Source organism: Haliaeetus leucocephalus, unplaced genomic scaffold, assembly GCF_000737465.1.
Source record: "Haliaeetus leucocephalus isolate CR32 unplaced genomic scaffold, Haliaeetus_leucocephalus-4.0 Scaffold13, whole genome shotgun sequence".
Classification (NCBI taxonomy): domain Eukaryota; kingdom Metazoa; phylum Chordata; class Aves; order Accipitriformes; family Accipitridae; genus Haliaeetus; species Haliaeetus leucocephalus.
Genome location: NW_010972449.1, coordinates 3,400,118 through 3,415,067, shown reverse-complemented (window position 1 = coordinate 3,415,067; position 14,950 = coordinate 3,400,118). Strand labels below are relative to the sequence as shown.

The following is a 14,950-nucleotide window of genomic DNA, read 5'->3' as shown; positions in this document are numbered from 1 at the left end:
CATTTACCCACTCAGCTCCAATAATCAACTGAAGTGAAAAGCAGAAGCATCTTTTGTTAAAAGAAAGAGCGGTGAGTTTGTGAAGGCTTATCCCAGTCTAGAGCTGGGCTTCCTGCTATGGCACAGATCTATTAGTTTGTAACTTACAAAACCCAGTCCTCAGAGTCCTGTAACTCCCATCTACTCAACAGGGAACAAAACTCTTCTCTAGCGGTGCCAGGGAGCTGACGCTGTGCAGGGGAAACACCTCCTGCAGATGAGCGAGCTGGACCTTCTTCACAAACTCTGGATACCCAATCTGTCTTCGTGGGATGGAGAGGAGGCAGGGCACAAGCTCTTCAAGGCAGAACAGGCTCTTCAAGTAAGTACTGCATGTCCTGGTAGACGTGCCTGTCTTAGCAAACTGCTGTGGCATGAGGCACTGCGGTCATGGCTGTAGAGAACTGTCCCAGCTCTGTCAACAGAACCACAGGTAAATTTGTTCTCTTTCGTGTGAGAAGTCCCTGAGTTGCAGACCTAAAGGATCTTCCCCCCAAACACACCTCAGTGTCACTAGACCACTGAAAAAAGGAGCCGAGCCACATCAGTATCCTGCAGGGAAGCCACCTTTCCGGGAATCGGAGGCTGCAGCCCATCCTTCATCTGTTCTGAGAATGGCCTGCACAACTGCACCGCCACTCACCCGCGTGGTATCGTGTTTTCTCTTCTTTAGCTGTTCTTCTATACCCTGGAATGCAGAAGTGAATGAGGACAACAGGAGAGAGAAACTGCACACGTGCTCTAGTCTGCGACCTGCATCCTCTGTGACTACCCAAGCATTCAGTGCCTGTATTAGGTACGTCAAAAACTACATTCTGTTCCTCCTCTTCCCTTCACTTTCTGGGATGACCTGCTTTTGAAGAGGTGGAATGGAGAAGATATGGTATTTGTGGTGCTCAGTGTGGGCTACCAATACTACTCCTGGTCACAGAGCATCCTGCCTCAGATATTCAGGTACTAACAGCCAGAACTGATGGATCCTGTTTGGGAATGGGGGAAAACACAGGACTTGTAGAGAGCAGGGCATCCTTCCCACTACAGGCAGATACCTCAGCTGTTACTTTAGTAAGAAGCTTATTAAAGGAGGATCTTCTGCATAGTTTGGTGAAGAAAACTGCCTTACATAGGAGTGTTTTCCCTAATATAAAGACATGGGATGAAATATGTACAAAGACTGCATCTGTCTCAGGCCTCTGGGATGTATAATTCCTCCGGGTGAATGAAGCTGCCAGCTCAGGCAGGCGGTATGCAGAGTGAGGCAGATCTTGACATCAGCTCTCAGACTGACAGCACTGCACAGAGACCTTTACAGTGAAAATATTTTCAAGTTTATTCTTGAGTCCCTCTGTGCATCCTCCCTCGCTAGCTCTGTGCCAGTGCTTCAGGATTCAGCCGGAAGGCTGCACAACAGGACAAGAATTTCCTGAGGGTCACTGGATTTAGACTGCTAAATAGTTTGGGCCCTGATGTGGTTTGCTATTTTGCAAGTCCTTTGAGCCAAACAACATTGTAAGAAGATATATACCCTCAGTTTCAGATGTAGGTCACACTTGAACGCACTAGGCTTCAAACCCACGTGACTGAGACTACAGGTACACTTTGAATATCTTATTGCAACCCAGTACTTGACCTGTGCCAGCTTTAATACTGCTTACCTAGGAACATTTGGCAAAGGTTCATGATTTTCCACAAGTGCATGCCTTCCCAACACTAGGAACCCAGCACCATGCAAGAAGTTCACGCACACCCCAGACTCTAGCTAGACAAACCTCCTCTATTTGCTGCTCAAGCTCCGTGATATTGGGAAATAGCTGATCATGAATTCTGGGCTCTTCCACTGCTTTCTTCACATCATAACCAAACCAGATGGAATTCATGATAGTCTGTGAGAAGCAAAAAGCCTTAATGTTAGTTAGTTGTCTTCAAAGAGGCCTTGTGGCAATGTAGGCAGAGATGTCTGAAGGATGTTCACCAGAACACATAAAAGGTGTAGTTTCTGGTTCCTCCTGCTTTCAGCAGTTCCTCTCTTGGCTAAGCAAAACACAGGTACATTGCAGCAAGTCAGCTTGTATACGCTTAGGAGGATTCCCACACAGAGACACCATGAGTTACTAAAATTAACGTAGTAAAGGATCAGATACTCGAGCTATTGTAGCTGGATTTATGTTGCTATGATTAAGCTAGTGCTAGGCTTAGACACACTGCAGTCACCTCGGCAAACATACAGCTACAGCTACCTGCTACTGTGCAACTGGTTTCCTTAAACCTGGCTCATCTCTGCATGCTTAAATTGCAGGTTGGGGATGCTGGCCAGTGAAAATAGCCTCAGGATTAAGGTCTTAGAAAGCTGCTTGTAGCAGTTTTTACGGAGACTTCTCCTCTACCTCAGCCAGAAAGCAACATCTATCCTGGTGCTCTGAACTGCTATGTGTGCTGGCAGAGGAGACAGCTTTCTCCTGCGATCACTTTTGGGCTAGCTAGGTGTTTGAGTGGCTGCCATAGCAGCTCACAGAGAGCCTGCCTGTCAGATGGCCTGACACCATGCCTGACCTAAGTTCTTATTTAGCTTCTCTGCATGACTTCCATCCAAAGTTGGATGCTGGATGGGAATGGCTCTAAACTAGATAGAGAGACTAGTTTGTGGAGATCCAGAGAACAGAAGACAAAGCTAAACCGAAGTCACAAATCTTCCACAAGTGGCAAGAACAGCTTGCCAAAGGAAAAGACCCGGAGTCACTGAAGGAAGTAATTTAATAGCACGCCCTTTGTAGCTCTGGCAGGAGTTGGTGTTGGAGGTCTGGCCCTCAGAAGGCCAGGCAGGAACCTCCCTTTCAGGCCCCTGGCCCACCACAGGGAGCCACAACCATGGTCACATCACAGGTGGAGACTTGAGCCCTTTTCCCCAAATGCTGCGTCTCCCCCCACCTTGTTTTGCCTCAGCCTTGTCCTCAGTTCGCGCATATCATCACATACCAGTGCTGTTGCTGTAGTTATTTTTGTTCCTCCAGAAGCACCGACCACCATCCTGACCTTTTTCGTTTTATCCACCAAGATGGAGGGACACATAGAGGACATCGGCTGTTTACCTGTTGGGGACACAGATGCAACAGAGACTCAGCTTTCCACCTCCAGCTTAAAAACTGCCAGCTCCCGCTCCATGTCTAAACCCAGAGCCTCAGTATCCACCGTCCTGACTCAGCTCACATGTCTTGTTTGGCCCTTGGGGATCCCGCTATCCCCTGTACCCATCTCCTCCTTGGTCCTGCAGTGCAAAGCTTAACCCTGGTCCTTCACGCAGAGGCTGAAGGTGCCTTCCTCCACCGTCCTGTCCCAGCTGGGGCTGTCTGTGATACAGCTGCCTCCAGTACACCATGGGGCTTCCCTTCCTTGTCCTTTCAATTCCCTGTCACCCTCCAAAGCATGGGGTACAGGAGGGTAGCAGAATCCCAGCCTGCTTTAGCAACAGTGAGATGGGTCTGCAGGAAACAGCGGTGGAGAAGGCAGATTGCTCGGGTTAGGTACGCGAACTGGATCTATCCAAAGCTGCCCTACAGCTCCCAAGGCAGCTCAGGGAGAAGGCTGGACAGTGCCATCTGGCACTTTGCAGTCAGCTCCTGCTGCTGCCTCCCTCTTAAATCAGTTCCAAGAAACCTTTTGCAGCCCTCAGTCATTTAATTTGACATGTACTGAGCACCCCGGGAAAGGATTTCTGGTTGTTGGAAGGAGGCATACACAAGAGTTTTTCTTGAGACAACCTCTCCTCCTTCAGGGTGCACCAGAGGTGGCTGGTTGCGTGCTTTTGGCAGGGATGCCAGGTGACTCACTTTCATCCCTGTCCTCTGCAGAGAGCCCCAGATCTGTGCCTGATGGCAGACGTGTTGCAGCCTACCTTGCAGACACCACAGCGTTGGTATGCAAGATACAGCCAAAAGACTGAGTCAGGAAGGTAGTTTACAGCTACCTGGTGCTATGAAATTTGCTGGAGAAGGAGGGATCCCAAATCCATTGATTATGCTAGGTGAGCTGAAGTCATCCATCTCATCGTTAAATATGATTCCACTCACGTTGGATCGTACATCAGAGCCAAAGCTAGAGAAAACAAGTTGGCGCAGACATGTCAAAACCAAAGCAAATCCAGAAAGACCTTCAGATGAATTACTGCAATGTGAAACATGGGATTTGATTGGAGTAACTCTCCACTCCCTCCTGTTGTAAAGGTCATTCCGTCACCCCTTGGGGGAAGGAAGCTCAGTTTATACCATGAGTACACAACTACGCAAAGAGGAAAGGCAGCCCAGTGCCCTGCCATATAGCTCCCCTGCAAGGGCCCCAAGGGGAAAAACAGCACAGCAGCTAAATACAACTAATTCCCCTTCCAGCTGGGCAGTACTACACTCCATTCAGAGGCAGCATAGCTCAAAGGCTGGCATATTTGGGAATGATTGGGGTTTTGCTTAGATCTGTCAAGCTGGACACGTTTTCTATGGACAAAAAGAATCTTCACCCCCCAGCTTCAGGCCATACGTGCAGAACACGGCTCTTCCTGACAGCACTCGAAGCCAAACACTGCACTTCCAGGCCAGCTGTATTAGCTCAAATTCCTTCCAGAAGTCTGGGAAATCAGAGCCAGCAGCGATACCGCTGCTTATGGGAAGATCTAGATGCAGTGCATGTTTTCTTGGTGGGCGAACCCAACATGAGAGAGGACGCATCTTGTCCTCTGACCCAACCACACAAGCCTCGGTGTTAAGAACTGACCTGCAAGCTCAGCAGGAGAAGTGCCTACCAACAGTGCTACTCGTCACTACCCCACCAGAGAGATGACAGTTCAGTCATGTTTTATACCAACCACAGAACCACTACTAGGAAGATGGCAAAGGCCTATGTGGAAGTAATGTCTGAGCTCATACTATTGGTTGATGGTGCTGGTGGCGGACACAGCGCTGCCATCATCAGCCACAATGGAGAGGTGGGATGTACCGGCATTATCTCCAGTGTAATATACTGGCTCATAGTAGTCAACTGGATGGGAGGTGTTGTCTGTGATTTTCCTCCGGAGGTTATCCGCAAAGAACGTGGACGTCATGTTTCTGATCGCCTGTCAGAGAAATCCAATGCAGTTACTCAGGAGATTAAGTTTAAGAGACATGTAGTTATGAGGCTGATATCCAATACTTCAGACCACAGAAGAATGGCAAATCCCAGCAGTGAGGCTATAGTTTTCCAGCAGGGGCTTTCCTCCTTCTTGAAAGATGGACATTGTACCAAAGAGCATTTTAAGCAGTCACAGAAGCAGCTGTTACAATGCACCCCTTTGTGTAGGAAGTTAATCAGCATCCATTATTGTAGGTCTATGGAAAAGCTGTCCTCAACACTGCTGTAAGGCGTAGGCAAGCAGTGTTATTTTTGCTTCAGAGATGAGAGGAAAGGGATCAGGTTGAGAGGACTAGGCCAAGGCAAGGTCTGGTCATTGCTCTGTAAGTTGCAAATTTGTGTCCATCAAGCTGGGCTGGGCTCAGATCCTGCTGCTTTTGCAGAGTCACAGAAGTAAAAGCACAAAGTGTGAAGTTGGGAAAAGCAGGGCTCCTGCCTCACCCCTTCCCATCCGTTGGTCCATTTACTATAGGCGGGACTGTGGTTAGAGAGCCACAAGGTTACTGGGAATGTCATCTAGTGAATAAGGCTTCAAACACTATGAAAACAGGGAGGGTTAGCCCTAAATATACTCAAACACTTCTGGTGAATTGAGGATTTTGCTTTTCCTTACATCAGGAAGGTTTCCTCCATTTATATTCCTCACAGCTCAGCCATGAGTCACCTAGGACTTCACGTTTTGATTCAGAGATATTTCAGTGCCTGTCAATAGTAGGTGGCACAGAGCATCCCTGACAAAGTTTAGTCACCCAAAAACTTTAAGCCATGTTCCAGCCAACCTCGGTGTTGCAGAAAGAAAAGGCTTTTGCCAGGTACCTCTGTAATGTTGACAAATTTTGGATCTCCCAGTGAAGTCCTCTTGGCGTAGGCAAAGCGAAAGGCCTCCACAATGCGGTGGTAAGTCAGACCTTTCTCCTCCATGGTTTTGACGCTGTCAGCAGAGAAATTATATCCTGGCAACAGAAGACAAGCGATTGTGAACACAAAGGAAAGTACGTGGTCAATACACTGCTAATAAACCTGTGTCAAATGGTATAATCTCAAAGCCCAGCCTCTACAGAGATGCAGTCACTGGACTGTCCTTATCACCGCATGGAGAACACAGGAGCTCTGATAGTTTTATGCACTGTGGGAGTCACCAGCAGGATTTGTACTTGCAGAGATGTTTTCCAAGGAAGCCTCAAGTACAAACTAGTTTCCACCCATGCAGGTATCAGGGAAGTGCCCCAATCGGGAGCATATTTTTCCCCTCGCACCTCTATTTCAAGTAGGAATGTGACATCCTGACTTTACAGCAGAAAAGGAATGTCTCCGCACCTCCGATCCCTCCTGGGGGTCTCAGACTTCTGACCTGCTGGGTGGCTATCACGGGAGAGCCAGCTCCCAGAACAAAAAAGGGGTTGTCTTTGGAGCTCTCCTAGCTCCTGCTGCCTATAAGGCCCTGCTCAGTGGCACTCTCACCTTTCAGTATGTTGAAAATGAGGGCTAGCACTGGGCCGCTTAGGGGGGCACTAGGCGTGTAGAGGGTAAACTCTCCAAGTGTGATCTGTATGGGGTCTTCGATCACTGTTGCATTGTAGTCCCGCAGGTCATCCAATGTGACAATGCCCCCTGGAAAAGAGAAGGAAAATATAGATGTGGGTTTATGTGATCTCTGGTGGGAAGAGGAGGGAATACTCCATCACCATGCCTCACAGCAAGGACAGGAGGGAACAGGACAAGTCCAAAAAGTCACGAGGTAATGAGAGCAAAGATGGGTGCACAGGAGATGAATTTATTCCTTGATAGATCCAGCTGAGGCTCAGATAGCCTAAGCTTGAAGTTGGGCTGATTTATGGCAGCCCCAAATCTGGTGATCCATCTTTTTTTTTTTTTACAAGGACACCAGCAATGTCAGGTAACAAAACGTCCTTGAAAGTCCTGTTTACAGGAGGAGGATGCAGCTTTTGGGTGCAGATACTTTGTGCTACCCCACAAGCAGAATAATTTGTATGCTCCATTGCCTTTCTTATCAGAAAGGTGAAGGCGGTGATTAACCATCACAGATAAAGCCAGTAAATGACTTACTCGAGAGGTTCACTAAAACTAGCCAATGCCAGCTAGTAAGGATAGGATACTACCACCATCTAGTGGCATCGAGAGCTTAAATCGAGAGTTTACAGGACCATGTATGTAACATTTTAGGTAGAAACTTGTTGGATTCAGGCTCTGTAAACAGCATGTATCTACTACGCTACATCCAGAAACGCATAGACCTGCTAGACTACATGGTACAGAAATGCACAGTATATACTATCCATTCCTGACTGAGTTTCAAATGCATCCATTAAAGCGCTAACGGCTTCTCTTGGGTGTCCTGTTGCCACAGATCTCAGAGGCCGCATTGGCTTGACCGGCTCCCAAGGCTTCTGCAGGTCACCAGCTCCTCCCTGGATGCTGAGCCGCAGCAGTCAGGTCACTCACGCTGTTTTGGACAGACGTCCCGTTTCTCACCTGCACCACGGATGTCGTCGATGATCTGTTTCGCCAGGCTTCCTGTGTAAAAGGCATCTGCTCCTTCACTGGCTATAGTCTCGTATGTGTTGGCTAGTTTAGGCATCTTGATGATATCGCCCTCATGCAGAATTTTTCCTCCTCTGCAGAACACTTCGCTAACAGAGAAGGGAGATTGAGAAGATCAGATCTCACAGACAAGTTCAAAATTCTGTGTACCTGACACAGTATTTGAGTGTTCATGCTAGAGGCTTCTTGGAGAGAAGAGAAACTGCCTGAGCCATGCCCCAGAGATCCTGATATCTTGCACTGGGACATAAAAATGAACAGTGGTTTCTGACCTGGGATTCCACATCGCTCAGAAATTGCTCAGTGAAGCCTGCAGGAGGGAGTGTTGATCTTTTTCACCAAGGCAGGCCATCCTCCCTACCTGCCCAAGGGGCCAACAACTGCCTCAAGATGCCCAGGACGGGCCACATTCCTTGAACTCAAGCAGTTCAGTTCAGAGCACAGACTATGAACCTATGAGGCTCAAAGCTTCCAGTGAGTCCAGGAGAATGCATTTTGATCCCTGTTTGTCAGAGCACTTTGAGGTAGACAGTTTCCTCTCTAGCTCCCTCATCATGGATCATGAACGTGCTGCTCTGGACCTGCCAGATGGAAGTACAGGAGATAGACCCAGGCTGTACATCCCAATTGGATTGGAAACTAACGTGCAGCTGGCAGAGATTTTAAGGAAAAGAGAGAATTAAGCAGGATCTCCTGTAGGGCTTGACATAGACACTAAGGGTTTGACTGTAAGAAGAAGTGGAGGAGCATTTAAAACCCTTCATGTTCATAGTCATTGCCAGAAGTGGATAGTCAGAGGCATTGCTTGAGGAAGGCTGACTGCAGAGTAAGAGATGATCCTAATTCCTACTGCCTGACAGCAGATGAGGTGTTCAAGGAGACTCTGCAATTGCCCCAAACGCAGGTAAGATTAGCTTGGTGCACTTACAGCGTGAGGAAAAGCTGGGGATTCAGAAAATACATTGCCATCTGACAGATTCATCCCAGCATGTACTCTAATTCCACCTTTGCTCAGAAAAGTGGACTTTAAAAGCAGAATTTATCTCCCTTTAAAGGTCAGGGCTGAACATTCCTAAAATTGGCCACATGATTTAGCACCTTTAGGTAGCTGGAATAACATCAGCAGGTACAGTAAGTACAGTCACTGCAGGGGAGACACACTCCTCACAGATCCCACGTTACACAAACACAGAGACTTCTCAGCTAGGATGCAGTTACCCCAAATTTCTCTGCACAGAACAGCAACCGCTCTACCTATGACAGGGATACTGCTCTACCTACCACAGCGAGGGATTGCTTTCAATTGACTCCTCTCTTGATTTGATGGCTGCTGCAAGGCCTTTCCCAATAGGGAATCCTTCTCTTGCCAACTTGATGCTGGGCAGAAACAGATCTTTCCATGCCAGTTTGCCATGACGTTTGTGAGCTAGTTCATACCCACGAATTTCTCCTGGAACAGCAATGGACAGTCCTCCTGGAGCAGATAAGGAACGTATTAGTCTTCCATAGCAAGAAAAGAAAGTGATTAATGGAGCAGGAGGTAGAGCAGGCTTCTCTGTCAGCCCTGGTTTTAGGCAGGGATTACGTATACTACGACCAGCTCATCTCATGCATACGGTGCTAACGGAATTATTCTGTCTGACATTTACGCCTGTGTATTCTAGACTGTTGAAACACCTCTATCCTCTTGCTGGTAAATCAAGTTTTTGGGTCATTTCCCCTCAGTAGGCTCTGTACCAGAGAAAAGCTGCTCAGAACACAGAGGTTATCATAGCTGCCCACAGTTGCCAATCCTTCAGAGTACAGGCTACCATAAGAGGACACAGACTGCATACATACTTAAGACAAAAAAACCTTTGCTGCAGCATTGTAACTACACTACTGTTCCAGATGTGTATGGCCCTGTCCCTTACAATTGCAATAGATTGATTACTACATTGCATAGTGATGCAGCAGTTTGCTTCAATCTTGTTTTTATTGGCATGTCCCAGAAGTTCAACACACTTCTCAAACCCCCTCCAAGGTGCTGTTCCTCCTTGGTTATAGGAGTGACCGTGAAGAGAACTAGTTAGTATTTCTTTCTATTTCTGATTAGAAAATACTTCCCTGAAAGGAAATTACTACTTCTTCTCTGGAGCCCCACAGCCATTAGTTGAAGCCGCCACATAAGGTATTTAGGGAGGACACTTGAACTGACAAGACCTAAGCTGATGCCCAGAGATTTATCCAAAGAGGTGGAAAGATGGCAGATACAGAACAGGTCATACTCAGTGCTTTGGATTCACCTGCATTTTCATGAAGTGAAAAGCAGAAAGTGCTGAGGTGACCGAATAGTTTGAAGGACATTATTTTTAGCTTCCTTGTTAGGATGGAATTTGCAGATTGTGTAAAGTAGAGGACATTTCTAGGGGAGAAATCCTGTAGATATGCAAGAACCTAATCATAAGAAATGTTCTTAATTTAGACATGTCAGTAGCAGCTAATGTTGGAGCTATGTGGTCCCCTCAAAGCAGTGAAACAGCCTTTGCCATACCTTTCAGAGCGAGCTGTGTGTTGTTCCCAAACATGTCCTCCGATGCTCTTTTTGGAGCCACCTCTCTTGCATTAATGATTTCCACTTTGCCTTTAATGACAGAGCAGGGAAGATGATGTTTAGCCCTGGCCTCAACACACAGGCACGGTCTCTGCTGAAGAAATCTGATCAATGTGAGCCAGTTTCTTGACAATTATTTTGAGGACAGCATGTTCCCCCAGAGGCTGTGAGAGTCAGTCTTTTACCTTCACTCAGGTATGATAAATTACCTGCTTTAGACAAACAGTTCTCAAACTGTTCCAGATGTGTATGGCCCTGTCCCTTACCTGTGCTGCTGTAGATGGTAAAGAAGAGGCCCCCTCCAATGCCCATGCTGTGAGCATTCATGAGTCCTACACAAAGCAGAGCTGCAATCGCAGCATCCACTGCTGATCCACCTTGCTGAAGGATGTCCCTGTGCAGCAGAAGAGAAGGCATCGTATGGTGACATGTTACAGTGTCTCTGAGCAGTGGATTCATCTCGTCAGAGCAGCTATGATGGATTCTCTAATGCACATTTGTCCACACCCAGTCTATAGGTTCCTCAGGAATAGGAAGGTTTGAGCTTCTGTCACCTTAGAAAACAGATCCTAATGGTCTAGGTGCAGATCAGATCAGCCCTCATTAGAGACACATCCAAACTAGCCTGAAAACACCGAGATGTGTCAAAGTACACATGGGGACAGGCATCCCAGACACATTCATTACACACGAGAAATAACAACTCTCTGAGAAGCCCGAAATCTGCAGCACTTGCATCTAGAACTTGGAGGACAGCTTGATAAATCATTTTTAAAAGGAGGTTGAAAAGCATCTCTTGTTCCCGTTGTTCATGCATCTAGGGAATCTTTGCCTGCTGCGCTGTTTTTGAGCGAATGCAGTAACATTGGTCAGGCATGGTAAAAGCCCAGGTTTTATTATGGCCTCCTCTTTCTACATGGAGATTAGAGGTTATCTCTGCTGGGCAACCGCCAGGCTTGCACCTGGACATTGGGAAAACAACAGTTTTGCCTTGTGTAAGGGCTGTCAGAGCTAATGAGAGTCACAGCACACTTAGCGGGTACCTTCCAATTATTGAGCACTGCCCCGCATCTGTAGCCACAGCCGCCCTCTTATAAGTGTGTGTGTCCCCTGAGTCAGAGCGCAGCCCGAAGAAGAGTCCCAGGAACAAGATGAGCCCCAGCAGGGCTGCGGTCAGGACTCCGGCCACCACATAGCGCTTCTTCATCTTCCTGTGGGAAGAGACAGGATCATCAACCTTGCTGCTTCTGGGGCACATGGGAACATGATGATCAGGCCCAAGAGCAGTTTTTTCATCTACCTTCTTTCATATCCACTGTTCCCCCCCTCTACCCCCTGGCAGCTGACAGCTCTGCACATGGAAGGGCAGTTTGAGAAGGAGCGGCCAGGGGAGGTGTGAGCCCAATTCTGGCCTCGACAGTTACATCAGGGTGATGTCCTGTTTTGAGGTGAAGTAGAATATCAAGAGGGGAGGGGATGCTCAAGGTGTCCTGCTACATTTACCTTTCAGCGGTGATAGGACAACCAATTGCTCTTGGTGACTTTACGCTCCAAGGATTTTAGATGCTCAGCAAGCATTTAAATTACTGCTCTGCTTGGGAGAACAAGGGACCCAGCGTCAGATTGGATTTGCTCTAGTTCCCAAATCAAGTCAGCAATACCAATCAGAGACTTTTTACGAGATTCCCCCCTCCGACACGCTGGCAGGCCCATTGCCTCCTTTGTAATGTGAGTTGAGGACTGCATCCTGCCCGCACCCTGGAGGCAGGCTGGCTTTGCCAGGTGAGCAGCCATCTGTGTTGACCTCTTCCTCCCTTCTTCATAGCCACACCGCGAGGCTTTACATATGACTTCTTTCCATCTTTCCAGCCCTTGCTATTCAGCAGGTTTCCATGAGCTCTGAGCTGTGGGCAGTGAACAGCTTCCTCCTCTGAACCTCTCAGAGAGGGTCTCCCAAATATTTCCTCACTCAGATTCATATCAAGACCTTTTCTGTGGGCATTGCCAGTACCATTTCTCTGTGCCCCTGCCACCTCTGTGCAGAACAACCATTCTAACAACAAAGCTTTTATCAGCTTCCCCTTTACCCATTACTGCCATCCTATTTCCAGAGTGATCGACTTCAGTGAGCACCCCACAGATTCCTGGAAGCCCTTTGGTAACAGCTCTGAACTGTTACAGTACCGGCAATGAAAAGGCCCCAAACCAGCAACTATCACTTGGGTAAGAACCTGTCTTATAGCAGGTAGGTATCTTCATACACCAAAAAAGCAGCAGATTCATAGGTGAGAAGGAAAATCCATGGAGCTGAACATAATTGGTGTTAGTCATGACTCACATCATCTTCAGAGGGGAAAAAACCCACAAAACAAAACCCAGACAAACTTCCTATAATCTGCTTTTAAATACCATGTCTGTTAAGGAGTCTCTGACCAGAAGGTTGTCAACGACCAGCGCAAAACACATCTTAGTCATTAGCAAGCAACCTTGGCCAAAGCTATTTGGCACACCCCAGTGTGAGCAGAGCACCCCCTCCTGTTCCAGGCCCTTGGCCAGAGCACTTTTCCAGTGAGCCTGCCACTTCTAGAGGACGATGGCCAGTGCTCATGCCACCATGTTTCCCAGTCCTGCACACAGCTGCTCTTGGGGTGCAGAGGGTTAGAGTTAATCTGTGAGCGAGAACAGGACACCAAGGAGCTCTCCGGCAAGCATATTCCAGATACGCACCAGGATGAGACGAGAGCCATTGAGGGGATGAAGAGTCACTGCCATCTTATTGGGACTGACAGTTCATGAAATACAGCTTGAACAGTTACTCTTTGACTCATTTCCTTTCCCATTACAGGATTGTTCCGGCAAAAAAGACCTAAATTCATCATATTGCCTTCAGGACCAACTTCCCCCTGTGTAGTGCAGCTCTGGGTTTTCACCACGACTGCTGTACTTGTGCAATAGCCAAGATGCCCTTTACTTTACCGAAGCACCTGCCATCCTTAGAGACAAGCCAATGCGTGGTATTGTGCGTGAAGAGTAGATCCACCAAGCCCACCCTCTGTGGATGTTCAACAGCCCAAAGTAGAGCAAACCCAGCAGCTGGAGCAGCACTCGGTGCCTTGCAGCAGCAGCAGGCGCAGGGTTAGGGAGCGGTGAGCGTGCCAGCACTGAGCTAGCTGGAGGAAACAGGCCAGGCCAGCCAAAGCAAAACTTCTCTCAGAGGGGGAAGATTAGCAAGCACTGCCCCCTCAACCTCACCCCCACTCCTGTTACTTAAATTAGGAGACAGGCATTTGCTGTCCAAGCCCTGTATCTGTGAGTCTCGGTCTGAGCGCTAAAGATGTCCATCTCCAAGTAAAGCAGCTCAAACCGGGGTGTAAATCTACCATATGTGCTGTTCCGTAAACAAGTGTCAACCGAGGGCAGTAAAAGGTAAATGGATGAAACCTCTTTCCAGGTTCCAGAACTTGATTTACACTCAACTACTTTTAAAAGAGACCAGTGGCGCGTTTGCAGAGCAGTGACTGTGCAGGGAAACAGAGAAGCCATTATGTCCCCAACAATAGCTCACACACAGCCTCAGAGTTTAAAGACAGTTTTGTTTTGTTGGCAGAGTTCAGCTTCAGCACTGGCAGTCTCCTCCAGGCTCCACAAGAAATGCCATGGGATCTTTTATCTGCGCCCCAGCTAGGCAGAAGGTACTTTGTTTCATCTGAAGGCTGCTCTATGCTGGGCTGTCCCGCGAGCCTGGGGTGACCCAAGCCCCGTAGCTGGTGTGTTAACCCGTAGGCTCCTGGCTGGGGCCGCGCAGTTCTCCTCCACAACCGCCTGCCCGGCTGCCGGGCTCCTGTAAAGATTTACTGCCTTGTCAGGCAAATTTTTCTGAGAGCAGGAGAGGTGAAGGGGAAACCTCAGACGGTACATCTGCTCTCATCTTTCACCTCCTCTCTGGATTCGGATGACACTCGTGAGCATCTCTTAGACCCTTAAGAGCTCCAAACCGAGTGCCCAGCTGCCTGGTGAGTGCACAGACCTTGAAAAAGACCCTCCATCCCGCTATTCATATGCCTTAGGCGCAGCTCCGGGCCTGCCGCCAGCCCCCGGGGCAAGGATAAGAAACGCACCGCTGGGAGCAGGGACGAACACACGGACTGTGGCGAAGAAGAGACACTGATTGCTGAGCACCACTCCTGCCCTGCACTGTGGTACCAGGTTGCCCTCTGGGATCCAAGCGGGGCCAGAAAAAGTGAATGCTCTTAATAAAAGTGCATCTGTGCAATCTGTCAGATTGATCCTGCCAAGGAAGAAGCAGATGTACGAGCTAAAGATCTGCAGCTTTCTCTTCTTCAATAGTACAGAGAGCAAACTCAGCTGAGGATAATCCTTTCCACCTTAACTGCTAGCTCATTTCCCATAAACTCCTTAACGTATTTCAGGCCTGACCCTAGAGGGAAGCATCCCTTGCACAGTCCTTACTGCCTTCCTAACTGTGTCACAGCGGAGAGCCAAACAGGCATTTTTTTTGCCGTACAGCAACTGGGAGATGGATCAGGAGCCTGCCGATATCCACTCTCTGACCCACCTCTCCATATTTGCTCTGGGGAGGCA

The 14,950-nt window shown here is 48.2% G+C and overlaps 1 protein-coding gene across 2 annotated transcripts; it reads right to left on the bottom strand.

Moving 5' to 3' along the window:
• Positions 1-337: 337 nt before the first annotated feature.
• On the bottom strand, positions 338-11,555 carry GGT1 (gamma-glutamyltransferase 1). 2 transcript variants are annotated; one of them, XM_010575248.1, is made up of 13 exons: positions 11,392-11,555; positions 10,615-10,742; positions 10,289-10,378; positions 9,037-9,229; positions 7,687-7,844; positions 6,655-6,804; positions 6,010-6,146; positions 4,950-5,137; positions 4,001-4,128; positions 3,013-3,125; positions 1,809-1,922; positions 543-727; positions 338-454 (listed from the first exon to the last, which is right to left on the bottom strand). In XM_010575248.1, the coding sequence occupies exons 1-12, from the start codon at positions 11,553-11,555 to the stop codon at positions 584-586; spliced, it is 1,707 nt and encodes a 568-aa protein (XP_010573550.1). In that variant the 3' UTR covers positions 338-454; positions 543-583. The 2 variants fall into 2 exon arrangements, with proteins under 2 accessions (XP_010573550.1, XP_010573542.1); XM_010575240.1 differs by lacking the exon at positions 338-454 and having other exon boundaries at positions 584-712; positions 1,794-1,922.
• Positions 11,556-14,950: the final 3,395 nt, after the last annotated feature.